At 49.6% G+C, this 16549-nt stretch overlaps 1 protein-coding gene across 4 annotated transcripts in view; it reads right to left on the bottom strand.

The window, feature by feature from the left end:
* The window catches only part of LOC119045082 (MOB kinase activator 3C), a 56237-nt gene extending 51628 nt beyond the window's left edge, over positions 1-4609 (bottom strand). Inside the window, exons 1-2 of one of the 4 annotated variants that reach the window (XM_053660323.1) lie at positions 4352-4609; positions 578-1046 (exon numbers count right to left, since the gene is read on the bottom strand). In XM_053660323.1, coding sequence (XP_053516298.1) covers positions 578-995 — 418 coding nt within the window. In that variant the 5' untranslated portion in view covers positions 996-1046; positions 4352-4609. The remainder of the gene's footprint in view (positions 1-577; positions 1047-4351) is intronic. The other 3 variants (XM_037139699.2, XM_053660324.1, XM_037139704.2) reach the window with 3 other exon arrangements.
* Positions 4610-16549: the final 11940 nt, after the last annotated feature.

The raw sequence follows: 16549 nt of genomic DNA, 5'->3' as shown, positions 1-16549 counted from the left end.
ACGCCTTGATGCCCCTGAGTGGGGAAGCAGGGCCAGGGAGATATCACTCCTCTCCTCTGCCCACCCTCACCCGCCCAGGCTGCCCAGCTGAGATAAAAAAAGGCTCCAAGCCTTGGGTCTGACAAGGGAAAATTCTGCCCTCAGAGGCCTGAGGTGGAGATACCATCAGGCACACCCAATCCCCACCCTCTTCCCTTTCCGGGGACAGGAACTCCCAGAAGGCTGCGGGTCAGATCAGCCCAAGCAGGGTCACCTGCTAGGAGCACCTTGAGGCATCTCTTCTGGAAGGTTCTGAGAATCACAGTGGTCTTCCCTGGAGGGGCACTCAAGCTGTAGGTAAGAAGACTCCCGAACTGGGAATCAGGGAATCCGAGCTCACGATGCCTGATTTTGACCAGAGATGAGCCTCCCTGAGCCTGTTTCCTCCTCCACAGAATGGGATGAAAATTATACTATTCCAGTCTCACCTGCTTCCCGCCCCCCCCCCCCCGTTCAAATATCAAACCAAATGGCTTATCTGTGAAATGCGTTCCGGTGACTGTCTCCCTCCATGACTTGCCTGCCAGGTGGCACTCACCAACACGAGTGGGAAAGACGTCTTCATCATTGATGAGACCCTCGATCCAGTCCATGAGCAAAGCCATGTAACGCGGTGCAGAGAGCTTGGCTGGCCTCCGGTACTGGCGCTCGTCCTGCCAGCGGTACTCGTAACGGGGCCCACCGGCCATCACCGGGCAGCTGGTCTCACTACAGCGCTCAGCCATGGTGCCGTAGATGAGGTTGATGCGGTTGAAGAAGTCCACCACGTGCACGGCGATCCAGTCATCAATATTCTCTCCTGGTGGCAGCCTCACCACACTGCGCAGGTCCAGGCCGGACTTGAGCGATGCCTGTGCCTTCTTATACAGCTCAAAGCGCTGTGTGCCAGGCTCAAAGCGCTTCCTCGACCGGAATGTTTTGTCTTTGGCGAACACCTGCTTCAGGCACAGCGCCATGGCCAGACTGGGCCAAGGGACAGGCGTCCAGGGGAAGGACCTGAGGATGACCTGCAGGGCCATGGGCATGGGAGAGCATGGTGGTCAGGTCTCTACCAAATGTGCTTTGACTTCCCAACACATCACTTCCCTCTCACCTCTCAGCTTTTGGCCCACCTCTGCAGCCTCTGACTGGGTTCTAAATCCTTTCATCCCCTCCGACCAGCACCCCTGCCCTATTTCCAGGTTTCCCAATCTCCCCCTGTCAAGAACCACAGCCCTGCCATCTTATTGTTTCCTCTCCGCATTCACTGCGTCTCAAATAGGACTGGGCCTCAGCTCCAAAGAGGTGCTCCTCAGACCTGCTGTGGACTGGTAGAGGGGTGGCGGAGGCTTCCTGAAGGCTTACTAGCGGGCAGGGGCCTGGACGAGATGACCTCTGGAGGCCCCACAGGCCAGCTGGTGCAGTGTGGGAGAGCCTGGCTGCATTGTGCCAGGGGGCGGGCCAGCCTTTAGCTTCCTCTGGGATATCTCGTCCATCCGGCCACCGGGAATTCCCAGGGAGGAGGAGGGACTTTTCTACCAAAAATGTCCTTTCCTTTCATTACCCCGAAAGAGGAAAGGGACCTCATATGGCCATCTGCGTGGCCTGTGAGTGTGGCTGCAGGCACTGAAGGAGAGAGGGAGGTAGCAGGTCTAGAAGGACACCACTTCCTCCAACAGTGGCTGGAGGTGCTTCCCACAAGCCAGCCTCCTCCAGGCCAGACACCCTAATAAGCCACTGGCCTCTCCCTCTGCACCTGACACTTAGTAGGCATTCCTGGAACACCTACTATGTGCCTGGAACAGGGAGGTAGGAATGCAGTCAGATCCACCCAGCTGGGCCCATCTAGAATTCTAATGAATTTTCTTTGCCTTTTAGAATGGAAGGATCCCAGACTCAGAGCAGACTTTGGAGACAGCAAATCAGCCCCAAGCTTAGAGGCAGAATTCCTAGGTTCTAGACCCAGCACTACCATGGCTGAAGGAGGCACGCACTTGGTCCCTGTAACTTCCTGGGTCACTCTGATACAGGCCAGGTTTCTGGGACTCTCGGAGTAGGTTCTCATCTCCCCTGTGAGTGTGTGAGCTCTCGGGAAATGCAGACCCAGGTACCTGTTGAGGCTAGAATTTAGCCACAAATTGAGCACTGACCCTGACCCCAGACTGAGCACTGAGTGTATAACAAGTACTGAGCTCTGGCTCCAGGGTGAACTCTGACCTGGCCTTGACCCTGGTTAATGAGAGTGCTGGCTCTAGCCCTATACTGAGGCTTGAATATAGTCACAAACAAAGCCTGGCCTTGATCTCAGAACTGACATTGAAGCATTTTCCTTTCTCATGTCTCTAGTAATACTGGAACAGGATTGGGGAAGGGGGATGAAAACAAGGTGACAATTAGTTGTAACCAAAAGCACAGTACACATGGGATGAGATGTCACATCAGGCAATAAGTCATGCTAGTGGAGAAGTCGGAACAGGGGGTCTTCATTGTACCCACAATAGGTGGGTCAGGAGGGGGACAGTCAAGTAAAATGAGAGGAACTTGGAGAGTAGGGATAGGTCTCCCAGGAGGATCTTATCTTCTTGAAGAAAAAAAAATCCTCAAAGATATGACAGGTCATCTCATCCATCTCCTGCCCCTCTCTCTGCATCCATCTCTCTTGCAAAGAAGTCCCCAGTGTAGAACCTGAGCTTCCTGACCTAAGAGGAGGTAACTTCCATACTTCACTTGGCACCTGCATTCTAAACTCTCCTGGAAGCTGGTGCGTCCAAAATCTCTTACATTGCAATGAGTAGGGTTCCTGGGCTCTTCACCTTCCCCCAGCCCTGTTTACTGACAGTTATCAACAGACCCTCACCCTGGCATTCAACACCTTATCCTACCTTTCCTCCCCCACTTCCCTATATCAACTGCCCTGGGCTTCTTGACGACCCCTGAACACGCCACCCTCCCACCCGACTCCTGCCCCTGAGCTTTTTTTTATACTGGACCCTTTGCTTAGCTACACATGGTCAGGTTGAATGCTACGGCCTCCCACAACCCCCTCTACTAAACCCAGATCTCTTTCTCCTTGAGTGGAGGCTACCACTGCAGTCTCTACACCCTCTTCGCCCCCGATTCCCCCAGCCTAGGTCAGGGCCAGGCACACAGTTAATGCTTAGGTTTTAAGGAAAGCTTACAGTAGAGAATCTTAGGACTGAAATAGCCCTCAGAAATCAACTAGCCAATCCACTTCTTGTACACATAACAAGTTATAGGCGGAACTGGGAAGTGGAATAAGGTAGGGCTTAGCCAAAGACAAGAATAAAAGACAATTTTCTTGCACTGGCTGCACTAGCTGGTCCTTGGGCTGGTGGAGATAAGGGGAAAGGAGAGAAGTGGAGGGAGATGGGAAGCGTCTTTCCACCAATTAGACCAACCTAATTCCTGTTCCAACATGCTGAGCCTCCCCCACTGCCCCTACAGCAACTTGGGTGTCCTGACCAGTGAGCTAGAGTCTCACCTTCCTGCTGTAGAATTTCAGGGCTTAAGTCTTTTTCCCAGGAAAATGTAAGTCTTCGGGTGGGGGGATGGACAGGTGCCCTTCTATTCATGCCACTTGTTTCTCTTCACTGCCCACTCCCATGCCCTTCCTGAGTTTCTGCCCCTCACAGAACCTTTGCACCCTCCCTGAAACAAAGCTATTGACCCTTTTAGCCCGTTTCCTAACTCTGGGTGTCCTTTTACCCCTAAAGTGGTCAGTGACGGCTCACACCCTGACTGCGCGGCTGGGCTTCCCAAATGAAGTCCACAGAATGGCCCTTCTTGTTTCTGACACTTAGCCCCCTGCCAGGGCCACACCTGCAATTCCTCAAGCTGGCTCCAGTTTGAACCTAGAATCCAGCCTAGAGCTTGCAACATGTGTGTGAGGGTGGAAGGCGGATCCCAGCAGGGCAGAGATCCAAGAGTAAAATAGAGGTGAAGATTCTGTACTCTGCCCCGAGTCTGCACCGTGCCCGCAACACCCGGCCACCCATTCCCACCGTTCAGCTGTCATTTTCCACTACCCCTCTCCAGCCCAGCTGCCAGGACAGACGGGTCATAGGACCCAGAGGTGAAAACCTGACATTTCCGCTCCCGAAGACACGCCCCCTTCAAACACTAGCACCCCAACCTTGACTTTAGCTACTCGGAGCCTCGGACCCTAGGTCGAGGTCTGTAGCCAACCTGCCTTCGGGCAGAGGTGGCCCCAGGGCGCCACGCCAGGACAGCCGGAGAAATGAAAGTGGAAGCAAGCCTGGGTCGCGTTCGCTGGGGTGGGGAGGGGGACGCTCTGGGCGCGGCGCATACTCACGGGATCGGCCGAGGTGGGTTAGTGCGAGTAGTCCCTCGTTTGGCCGTGGGTCACATCCCCAACGCGCTGGGTCGCCTACTTTTGCTGGTCCTCCGTCTCTCCCGGTTCTCTCAACAGTCGGTCCGCCTGCCCTACCGGGCCGCGGTCGCCCTATCGCCCCCGAAGCGACGCCAGCTCCGCCCCGGCCCTCCCGGGCCCGCCACGCTGCGGCCGAGGGGCGGGGGAAGGGGCGGGGAGTGGGCGATCCCCCACCCCACCCCCTGCAGAGACACATTCACTGTCGTCGCCTTTCCGGAAAGTCCATATCGTGCTCCTAACTTCCCATTGGGCAAGCGACTTGTTGGCCCTTTCAGTGTCTGCTTGGCCTTCTGCCAAGGAGGCAGCCTCAGCTTTCCCCGCCGTAAAATGGGGACAAGCCCAGCCTCTGTCTGGAGCAGAAACAAAAGCGCTGCTAGATCGTGGTGGTTTTCTTGCTATCCCAGAATCACGCCTGTTTTCACTTGTGCCTGAGCTCAGTAAGGGACCAGTCTGCCCTATACATTTCCATATCCTCCGCTCTTGGTGTAGTGCCTGGCTCACAGCAGGCACTTAATAACCACTTGTTGAATAATGAATGAATGCTTTGGGACTCATGAGTGAGTCCCTCGCCCCAGCACTGAAAGGACTGATGCTGGAGAATGCTCAGATCACACACTGTCACCTCCCTCACAAGGGCTGGGGTCCTTGCTCAGATTGGACTGATTCTCCTCCCTCTTTACCTGAAGTCACCCCATTTCCAGCTGTTGCCATTTGGAATGTCTTCTTTCCCTCCTTCCTTTCAACTGAATCCAAACCCTTCAAGACCAGATCTGCTCTTCCCACTTTTCTACCCAGGTTCCTCCCCTGAGGGCAGACAGATATCTGATACCAGCAGGATCACACTGTGGAACCCAGGCCCAGGGACCAGGTGGCCATCATGGGCTGTGAGGGAAGGTTGGAGGCCTTCTAGAATGGGAGGACCAGACAACTGATTGGTTGCTGAAGTCACCCTGGTGGGGTGCAGGAGATGAGCAGGCAGGAGCAGGGGAGAGCTGGCGCTGGAGGAAGGTCTTTACTGCGGCACAGATGCTTACTGGGCTTCCACCTCTTGTGCCTGGATCTTCTGCTTGCTCTATGGCATGAGAACATGCTGCATCCTGAAGAATAGAGCTGAAGATTCTTTTTTTTGTTGAGCACCTATTTTTGCCTGGACCTAAAGTTCATTTGCTCCATCTCCTGCTGGGTTTCCTGCTGTGTGGGTCCTTAACTCTACCTCAAACCCCTGCATAAAGACGTGTGTGCTCTAGTATATGAAGAAGAGATTCAAATCTAGCCTTTCTTTTGTTTGATACCCTAATCAATCACCTTTATTAAGCACGACTCTGTACACTGAGAGCAGGGCATCAGGTGATGACGCTGCCCCAGTTGCTGACCTCAGCTGACAACAAGGAGGTCAGCAAGGTCAGCTGGTCAGCAAGGAGGACAACACACTGAGATAACACAAGGTCAGAGGCCAGTCATCCAGAAGTGAGAACATGGTGGGGAGCACTTCGTGAGAGTGGGTTAACTGCAGGAAACACGTGGAACACCCAAGCCGGGCACTTGGAGGAGAGTTTAAAGAAGGCACTCTTTAGAGGTGTAGTCAGTGTACAGGGAAACCACACAGACAGGGCACCGCCAGGGGCCTGGCCCTTCAGTGTTCGCTCTAGGCCGACGCTGTCACTCCTCACTGAAGGGGTGCTGGGAGGGAGTGCCGGAATGGGAGATGTGAGGAGGAGGCTTCTGACCGGAGCTGTGGCCTAAGCTCGAGGGCATATCCAGCCCGCAGCCCTCATACTGGAAAGAACTGGGAGTCTAAACGGGCCTTCCTGCCTTCTTTCCTCTGATTTCCAGCCAGGTGTCCCCCATTGGCCAACTCCTACGCTTGAAGCCAAGGACAGGGAACCTGTTGATTTGCCCACAGAAGTCAGCCTCCTGGGGCCTAGAGTCAGGTGGAGGAGGGTGGAGAGTGTATCTGGGGGCAATGGAAGGTAGTTGGTACGTGAACTCAGGGACTTTTACTCACAGAGGAAACAGAAACTGCTTTGTGCTTTTCTTCTTCAGTTCTAAATGTTTCATAATTTCATTGTCATTTCTTCTTTAACTCATGGATGATTTAGAAGTGTGCTTTTTAGTTTCTTATCCTATGGGAGGTTTATGTTTCTTGAGCTGACTTCTAATTATATTGCATTGTGGTTGGAGATCATGGTCTGTCAGATTCTTTGGAATGTGATGTGACTCCTTCTGTGGCTTTGTACATGGTTATTTGCTGTACCTCCAGCTGGGTTTATAGGATGGGCAGGAATTTGCCCGGTGAAGAGTGAAGGGTACAGAATCTTACATTGTGGGAAATATGGCTGATCCATTTAGAAAGAAGTTCGAAGGTTGCCAGCTCCCCTACAGAGCCGTGGTGTTTGCCCATTATTAGCTGACAGGTTGAAAGGTTGGGAGAAGCCAGAGAGAGCCCAGATCTCTCAAAAACCTGTACCCCCTTCCTGTGGCTCTCTGTCTAGGCTAGAGTTACCATGTTTTTACGGGAAACTCTGCTGGGGCTGAGAAGACCAGACCTTTGAGAACAAGGTCCTGGCTTTCCCATGTATTAGTTGTGTGACTTTGAATTCCTCCTGTCCTCCCTGATAGTATACTGTAACCATACAGCACCACGAGCTATACAGGACAGGCACTGTTCCTTGCCACTGTGTCCTGAGTATGACAAGTGGCTCAGATAAGGCCCTGTCTCTGAAGCTTGGTGGAAGCTACTGAGAACCTGGCTCCTGCACAGTCCAGGAACATGACTCTTCCATGAGAGTTCCAAGTGGCCCTGCTGTGTGTCTCTAGGAAAGCCTCTGCCCCCCTTTGGACCTCAACTTTTCCATCTGCACCGCAAAAGCATCTTCCAGCCAAACCATACTGAGTGCCTTATCAGGACCAGCTTCCTGCCCTTGCTTCTGTGGGCCTGTACCCAGTGACTCCACTGATACGGTATAGCCTCTCCCTGGGGACTTCCCAGCCTCTCCTAGGCCACAAAAATTTCCCCATCCCCACACTTCTCTCAGAATGAGCTACAGCACTCCCAGACCACCCTACCAAGTGTCTGGAAACTCCTGTAGCCTGATGGGGCCCACCTTCTCCTTAATCTCCCAAGAAAAAGTTTCTATTTCAGCTTCTGCCTTTTCCTGCCCAGAAGGCAGTATCTTTCATTCTGGTCTGTTAAGGAAAAAACAAAGAATGCCTTCATTGCAATAAGAGGAATTGAGGTTAGACTTCCTTTAGTTTGAAAGACAATGTTGAAAAGAATGTGCATTAAAATTGTGTGACCTTGGACAAGGCGTTTGTTCTCTCTGAGCCTATTTCCCCTTTTGTAAAATGGAAACAACAACAATACATGCTCCACAGAGGAGCCATGAGGATCAGCAAAAGGCTGTGGTCAGTCTTTTTGAGGGTGCTGCCTTCAAAAGCCAGCAGGCTTTTGTATAGGAGAGGTGTTGCACTGTCCCTGTGCTTCTGGAAGATAGGGGGCAGAGACCTAGGGCAACATGGGGGGACACAGGGTATATCAGGGCCATCCAACCACTTAGCCTGGATGGTTGCACTGACTTTGAGAGCTAGGGGTGGGGCGAATGTGAAAGCAAAGGTGGCCTAGCCCCACCTCTAGATGGGCTTCAGAGGGTTTCAGTCCCCCTGAAGAGCAGAAGGGCCCTCTGGACTCTGAGAACCTAGGACTCAAGTGTTCTGTGCTCCAAGGTCACTCTTCCCTCCCAGCTCCCTGCCCATGCCATGAATTGAAGGCATAGCCCTTACCTCTCCAGGTTTCAGGACTTCCGTCTTGGGAAGAGAACCTCTGGAGGCTATGGCAGAAGACTGCTGTGCATGTGGTTCACAGGATAGTTCATATCCTGGGGTTATGAAGGGGTTGCACCCCTTCCCCAACCTGACCTGTCCTACAACATAGCCCAGTGGGCATTGCCCCCTACCCAGATGCATGCCCTCCAACTGCTTCGTTTAGTTCCTAGCTCCGAGGTATCCCAGGAGTGGAGGTGATAGTTGGTGGTGGGGAGTAAGGAGTGAGGGGCAGCAGCAGTTTTACCAGTGTCCCAGGCTCAGCCTTCCATACCACCCGCCATGAAGCCTGAACAGGAAGTTCTGTCCAACCCCATCTCCTCGGCCACCTTGGTGCCTCGCTTTCAGCCTCTGGGATTGCCTGCCTGGAGCATGACCCCAGTTCAAACCCTCCTCCTAAGGAAACTTCTTCAGACTACCCCAGTCGCCAGGGCACTTCCTTTCCCTGCAGCATCCTTTCTCCAAGGGTTTGCAGAAACACCTGCCTTTGAGTCCCCAGTAGGGATGTTCCTTACAGAGGACCATCCGAGTCTGGGCAAACCTGGGGATCTGACCATTACAGGAAGCATTGGGACTAGAGGAACAAGTGAATGACACTATGGGCATGATATCAGCAAAATCCAGAATGACAAAAATTCTATAGGCAGATTTTTAACACATAAATGTCAAGAAAAAAAAAGAGATGAGGCAAAACCTATAAGTTAAAAGTGACTTAATATGGAATACTACTCAGCAGTGAAACCAACCAGCTATTAAGACTTGTAACAATTGCCCTGGCTGGTGTGGCTCAGTGGATTGAGTGCAGGCCTGTGAACTGAAAGGTCACCGGTTCGATTCCATGCCAGGGCACATGTCTGGGCTGTGGGCCAGGTCCCCGACTGAGGGCATGTGAGAGGCCTCCAATTGTTGTTTCTCTCCTACACTGATGTTTCTCTTCCTCCCTTTCTCCCTTCCTTCTTCTTTCTCTAAAAAATAAATAAATGAGAGGCAACCACACACTGATGTTTCTCTCCCTTTCTTTTTCTCTCCCCCTCACTCTAAAAAACAAAATGTAAAAAACTGGTGAAATCCATATAAATTCTGTTGTTTGAATTGTATTGTATTCATGTCAATTTGATAATTATACTATGGTTATATAAGATGTTAAGGGAACTGTATTATTTTTGCATCTTCTTTGTGTGCCTAAAATTATTTTCAAATAAAAGTTAAAAAAACTGACTTGCACAAATCTAGTTGTAAGGTGTAGACATGTTGTGGATCCTGATTTAGACAAATCAACTGTAAAAAATGAACGACATGGGACAGTTGGGGAAATTTGAATACAACTATGCATTTGATAATATCAAGGAATTATTGTTAATTAATTTAGGAATTTTTTAAAAGTACTTGCCCTTTAGAAATATAAGCACAGTTATGTATGGACGAAACAACATGCTGTGCAGAATTTGGAGGGACCGTGGGTAGGGATCTAAATGAAACCAGAGTGTCGTCATGTGTTGAAAATATTTTGTATTGGGTGATAGGGGATTGGGGTTCATTATACTATTGGCTCTACTTTAGCCGATGTTTGAAAATTTCAAGAAGGAAATCCACATAAGGCAGGGCCTGTCTTCTAGAGATTTTATTTTAGTACCCTTGGGGTGGGCACAGGAAACTGCTGTTTAGCAAAGGTCTCCAGTGATATTTATACAGAAGACTAAGATTTGGCAGTCTCTGCAGTAGGCTGAGTATTTGTGTCCTCCTTAATTCCTAGGTTGACACCTAATCCCCAAAGCAATGGTATTTGGAGGTGGGGCCTTTGGGAGGTGATGGGATTGGCACTCTTATAAAGGAGACTTCAGAGAGCTCCATTCCCTTCCTACCACCTGAGGACAGAGCTGGGGGAGGAGTCTCTACGAGTCAGGACGAAGGTCCTTACCAGACACTGAACCTCTGGGTGCCTTGACATTGGACTCCACAGCCTCCAGAACTGTGCAAAATAAGTTTCTGTTGTTTATAAGTTCAACCCGCTGATGGTATGCTATTATAACACCCAAATAGACTAAGGCAAGCTCTTCCTGGTCCCCATATTACTTGTGGGGTAAAAATGGGGGATCTCTCAGGATGGGCTAATGTCTTTTACTAATAGTAGCAGTAAATAAATATAGTTTTAACATCTTAGAGAGACAGCACGGTGGGGTGGAAACAGCACATCCATTTCATTCATTCATTCATTCATTCATTCATTCATTCTTCCATGAGCATTTATTGAGAACTCATTAGATGTCAGGCACTGTATTTGGGCTAGGCGCAGACCTTGACCTTGCTTTGTGGGTGATGACAACAGTCTCAGCCTTTTGAGGAACTTTCCCCAGGCCCAGGTGTCCCACTTTATAGTGCATACAGACTGAGGCTGTAGATGATCATTAAAGAGCCCTGGGAGGTCAGGGAGGGGTGACTTTTAAAGAGGAAGGGTCCTTGGCTATCACAGTCTAATCCTCAGAGAATGTGGGAAAACTGAAGCACAGGAAGTGAAAGGGATTGGCCCAAAGATAAATAATGAAAATAAAGACCATTGTAGAAGGTATAAATCCTTCTATATATCTTTGCTTGAGGCACATTTGCTTATTTCTTCTTATCAACCCTAGGAGGGGGGAGTTTGTCTTTTTAGAGATGTTAAGTTGTCCTTCCCTCCAGAAGGTGGGATGGAGGGTCAGGAAAGAGAGACAGTTCCCTTAAAGGGGAAGAAGATGCTGGATGTGTTAGGGTGACACCCTAAACTCTGCCCTGCAGTTCTTCTGGGAGAACCCCTAGGTCCCTTCTTAGCTTTGTTTCCCGTTGGCAGGAAAATTGTGACCCACACAACCACGAAGCAGCAATTCAGGTGTGGATGGGATTCACTTCCTGAAGATTCATACTGTGTGCCTGGCGTCTGGATTCCACAGTAAATACAAAATATAACTTCCGAAACTTGTTATCCAGCTTATCACAGTGGTAGTGATACAGGGTGCAGCCAAGGGGCGGGGCAAAAAAGATTTGGAATGGTGTCCAGAATTCAAAGTGTATAGGAATATTGGAGAGACATATAAGATGTCCTCACCCCCTGCCCCCAGGGGGAAGAGACAAATAGATCCAGGGCCATTGAGAGTTGTTTTGCATAGCAACAGTTTTGCAGCTAACCTCTGGAATGATTATTTAACATATCTATAACCTTTAACTGGTTTCATAGATATGTTAAATAGCTGTGGCCAAGTTTTGAGCCAGGAAGAAGGGAGTGGATTGCTACCCGGGAGGGAATTGGGGGATTGGGGGCTGCACTCCTGACTGAGAGTGCCTGTGTGAGAGCTTGGAAAAGATGGGCTCCGGGACAGAGGGGATAACTGCCCAGGTGAGGAGAGAGCCACGCAGTTTCAGCAGAGTAAGGACCCCTGCAGTCATGTTGGGGAGAGCCACGTGGTTTCAGCAGAGTGAGGACCCCTGCAGTCATGTAGGGGAGAGCCATGTGGTTTCAGCAGAGTGAGGATCCCCCTCTTGGTGAGGTGAAAGAGGGAGCCACATGGTTTGGGCAGAGTGCGGACCCCCTCTTTCCCAAGTGAAAGGGAAAACCACGCAGCTTGGCCAGAATGGAGATCCCTGCAGTCAGGTGAAGAAGAAAGCCACATGCTTTTGGTAGAGTGTGGACTCCTGCAGCTTTGGTAGAAGAGGCCCACGCGGCTTTGGGGTGCCCCCTTTGGCCGCGGGGCCTGGAAAGCAGGAGAGACTTTGACTGGAACTGGGTACAAAGAACTCTTGCCAGTGGACCATGAGAGGGTACCACAGTACTTTGGATTAACTAGAGATCCTGCCTGACACAGTTGACGATGCCAGCGGCCTGGAAAAACAGATGCGTGCTCTTTTCCTGATTTACGGTACCCGGAGTTGGGACGGTGGGAGGTGGGAGAAGGGAGCGCTGTGGAGGTGTAGGTGTATATCCTAAAGGACTTTGATATTTTAGTAGAGGCATTAACCCTAAATAGCATTAAATAAACATTTTCTTTCCTTTTCACAAATCTCTGGCATTGAGAGATGTCTTTCCAATTGGCGGCAGACAGAAGAGCCCAGTAGATACTATATTCTGTCCTTGGGAGGGGCCCCTGTCCTTTAGCAGTTTTTGGCATCCCTGGGTGGGCCAAATATTGCCCCTCCCCGGACCTCTTGTTCGGTAACAATAGGGGAAGTCAAGAGTTAAAGATTTTAGTTTCAGTCCGAGTTGATAGGCTTAAGTGATTAATGCATGTGGAAAGCTATTATTTCAGGAACTGGAATTTGTGACCCACTGACTCCAGGAGGTGAACAAGCAATTCAACTTTGTGCCCCAGAGGGTCTGCAAGTGATGGAGATGGTATCTGAGCTGTTGTGTCTCAGGGAGGGAATGTCTGTGAGGCAGATAAAGAATTGTTGATCAACAGATACAGAAGTACTAGAAAATTGCCACCCAAATGCACCTCTTACCCAGTTAACCTTTTTTCCAAACCCCTTATCTACCCTTTCTTCTCCTTATAAAAATGTTGGCTTGAGATGAAATGTTGAGATGGTTTTTGAGGGTGCACAACCTGCGGTCTTCTCAGATCTCTGGCATCTGAATAACGTGCCCTAAAGATTCGATCCTTGTTTCTACTTACTGGTTCTGGGAGTGGCAGGCAGCATGAATGCTGACTTTTCTGGTTTCAATGGGATTGCATTTGGAGCTTTTTCAAGAAGCAGCTCTAGGAGCACAGCTTTGCCCAAGGCTAAGGGAACTAAGGGTGTGCTCTTCTCTTCCAGGAAGTCTTCCTGCCCTACACCAGCTGCCTGGAACCAATCCTCCTTGAGGGAAAGCGCTCAGCGCATAAAGTTCTTAATTGCTTTTCAGATATTCTGCCTTTCCTTTGAACTGAAAAATGGTTTCTTGTTTATTTTACTGTCTCCCACGGGACACTGTGGCAACATCTGACAGTGGTAGGAACTTTCTTATTTATAAAACGCTTTTACCACTTCTGTCATTTTTGAGCCCTGCAACGACCTTGGGAAGTGAGCATTGACTTCAAACTTGCAGTGACTTGGCCAAGAGGCATAGCCTGATACTGAAGCATAAGCTGGGACTCAAATCCAGGCCTCCTCACTCCAGTCACAAGTCCACGCCCCCCCTCCCCCCCCCCCACACACACACAGTGCCTGAGTGCTTAACAGATGTTCCCTTTAATGGCTATCTCATATGATCCACCCAATAAGTTAGGAAAGGAGAACAAATCAGTTTGAAGTGAGGCTAGAGACATTTCTAAAAATGTTCTCCTGGGAAAGTGGATGATAATGAAGACATTTGTGCCTGGATCCATGCTAAAGCAATGAACAGCATTAAGTTCCCTGACCATCCTCAGTAAACTGACACCACCCTAGATTTCTTGCTCCCTCTTTCTATACCCTTGAGCAATCTTCTGGGGGCAGGTCATAGTCCACACAGTCTACAGAGAGCACCCTAGGCAGAAAGTCATTTAGCTGAGGGGAGGGGAGGGGAGGAGAAAGAGATGGGAAGGAGACCAAGTACACAGAGGAGAAAGGCTTCAGGAAACAGAAGGCTATCTGAGGGTCATTTGGTTTATAGAGCGGTCACTCTGGGAAGAAGGCACAACATAGACCTCCACTGAGATACCCAGAGCTTCCCTAACCTTGACAGCAACTCCCTCTCCACAGGGGCATCCAGAGGACATGGTGCAGGCTGCTGGCTCTAAGACAAACTGAGTTGGGTGAGGAAGTTCCAGCCAACCAATTCCAGCTCTAATGGAATGTGTCTCCCAGGCTAGGTCTGTAGCTGAGTTGTCATTTGCCCCTTCACCTGCTGCCTGCCCGGCTCTCATATATCAGCCCCCTCTCTTCCTCACCACAGGCAAGAGCAAACACACACAGAGGATGGGTGGAGAGCTTCAGCTACACCGGCAACACAGAGTTCTCCATGCAGCTGTGGGACCAGGCACAGATAATCCAGGGCAATGGGTAATCCAGCGTTTGGCTCCAGGGGTCATGAGCCTGGGGAATTCTCAGCTCTCGCAATCAAACATGGAAGCCATCTGGACTCCATGTGTTTGGGAAGGCCTCTGCTTTCCTCTCTTGTCCCTCTAGTTTCTCTCCCAAGACATGTTAGAAACAGCTAGTCTCCTCACAGAAATCTCCCCTAGAAGCAGACAATAATCAAATCCTTGCTTTTCGGATATCTTTCAGTTGGGTTGCCTGGGACCAAAATGCAGAGAAAACTTGCGACAAAGAGATAGAAGAAATGTTGCTGTCAATGCCCTGTGTGACATTGGGGGGTCATCTCGCCAGGTCTGGGGCCTTTTTCCTCATTTGTAAAATCACTAACTTATTGCAAGGGTTCCCGATGAGGCTGAATCTCAAAATTAACTGGAGAACTAAAAAAACAACAAAACAAATAAACAAACAAAAAAACCCAGGCCCCTAGACCAAAAGAATCCATATTTCTTTTTAAAAAAAATATTTTATTGATTATGCCATTACAGTTGTCCTATTCCCTCCCTTCATTCCCCTCCACCCTGCACACCCCTCCCCCACCATTTTCCCTCCCCTTTTCCTTTATGTCCATGTGTCACAAGTTCTTTAGATTCTATATTTCCCATACTATTCTTGCCCTCTCCCCTGTCTATTTTCTACCCACCATCTATACTACTTACTTTCTGTACCTTCTCCCCCCTTCTCCTCCTCCCACTCCCCTGTTGCTAACCCTCCATGTGATCTCCATATCCATGGTTCCGCTCCTGATCTAGCTGTCCTCTTAGTTTGCTTTTGTTTTAGGTGTGGTTGTTAATAACTGTGAGTTTGCTGTCCTTTCACTGTTCATCTTTTTTATCTTCTTTTTCTTAGGTAAGTCCCTTTAACATTTCATATAATAAGGGCTTGGTGATGATGAACTCCTTGAACTTGACCTTATCTGAGAAGCACTTTATCTGCCCTTCCATTCTAAATGAAAGCTTTGCTGGATAGAGCAATCTTGGATGTAGGTCTTTGGGTTTCATGACTTGAAATATCTCTTTCTATCCCCTTGTTGCCTGTAAGGTCTCTTTTGAGAAATCAGCTGACAATCTGATGGGAACTCCTTTGAAGGTTACTGTCCCCTTATCTTTTGCTGCATCTAGGATTCTCTCCTTCATTTTAATCTTGGCTAATGTAATGATGATGTGCCTTGGTGTGTTCCTCCTTGGGTCCACCTTCTTTGGGACTCTCTAAACTTCCTGGATTTCCTGGAAGTCTATTTCTTTTGCCAGATTGGGGAAGTTCTCCTTTATTATTTGTCCAAATAAGTTTTCCACTCATGGCTGTTCCTCTTCCCCTTCAGGTTCCCCTATAATTCGGATGTTGGAACATTTAAAGATGTCCTGGAGGTTCCTAAGCCTCTCCTCATTTTTTTGAATTCTTGTTTCTACATTCTTTTCTGTTTGGTCACTTTTTTCCTCTTTCTGGTCCACTTCCTTGATTTGAGTCCCAGTTTGCTTTCCGTCACTATTGGTTTCCTGTGCATTTCCATTCATTTCAATTAGTTTAGCCTTCATATGTTCCTCTAATTTGTGTCTAAAATCAACCAATTCTGTGAGCATCCTGATCACCAGTGTTTTGAACTGTGCATCTGAAAGGTTAGCTATCTCTTGGTCACTTAGATTTATTGGCTCTGGGGTTTTGAGCTGTTCTTGAGCCATAGTGTTTTCGTCTGTTCACACCTGTTATGTATGAGGGGCAGAGCCTTAAGTGTTTACCAGGGTGGGGCAGCCCAGTTGCTTGGTTGTGACACTGTATGTGGGGGCAGGGTCAGAGGGGCAATGCACAGAAAGTGCATTTGTTCTGCTCTTTCTCAGATTTTGGTTCCCTTTACTGCTTCCCAAAAGCAAACCTGGCACCCCTGGTGCCGGCTCCTGGGTGTGTGGGCTTGTGCACCCTCCAGGACCCTGTGGGTCTCTCCAACAAACTCTCTGTGAGCCAGAAGTTTTTCCAATTGGTGCTTTTAGGCTTTAATTCCCATTGCTGGGGCCCTAGCCTGAGAGGTCTGTCTCACTGCTCTCTCTTTCGCTTGGTTTATCTGCTGCGGATGTCTGACTGTGGTCAGCTAGCTGCCTTGCACCTTCCCTGGGTCCGCCCGTTGCCACCCACTGCTGTGCTCCTGCGCTCCTGTGCTCCTGCTCCTGGGTAGGTCCGGCTGATCTTTTCTGCTGGACCCCACTCTGCCATTCACTCTGCCCCTCTTACTGGTTTGGCTGAATGGTTCATTGTTGTCGGACTTCCATACAATTCAATTTTCTGTGT

Source organism: Artibeus jamaicensis, unplaced genomic scaffold (genome assembly GCF_021234435.1).
Source record: "Artibeus jamaicensis isolate MK-2021 breed Jamaican fruit bat unplaced genomic scaffold, CSHL_Jam_final scaffold_847, whole genome shotgun sequence".
Lineage (NCBI taxonomy): Eukaryota > Metazoa > Chordata > Mammalia > Chiroptera > Phyllostomidae > Artibeus > Artibeus jamaicensis.
Note: the sequence above shows the minus strand (reverse complement) of the source record. Positions and strands in the feature narration are given on the sequence as shown.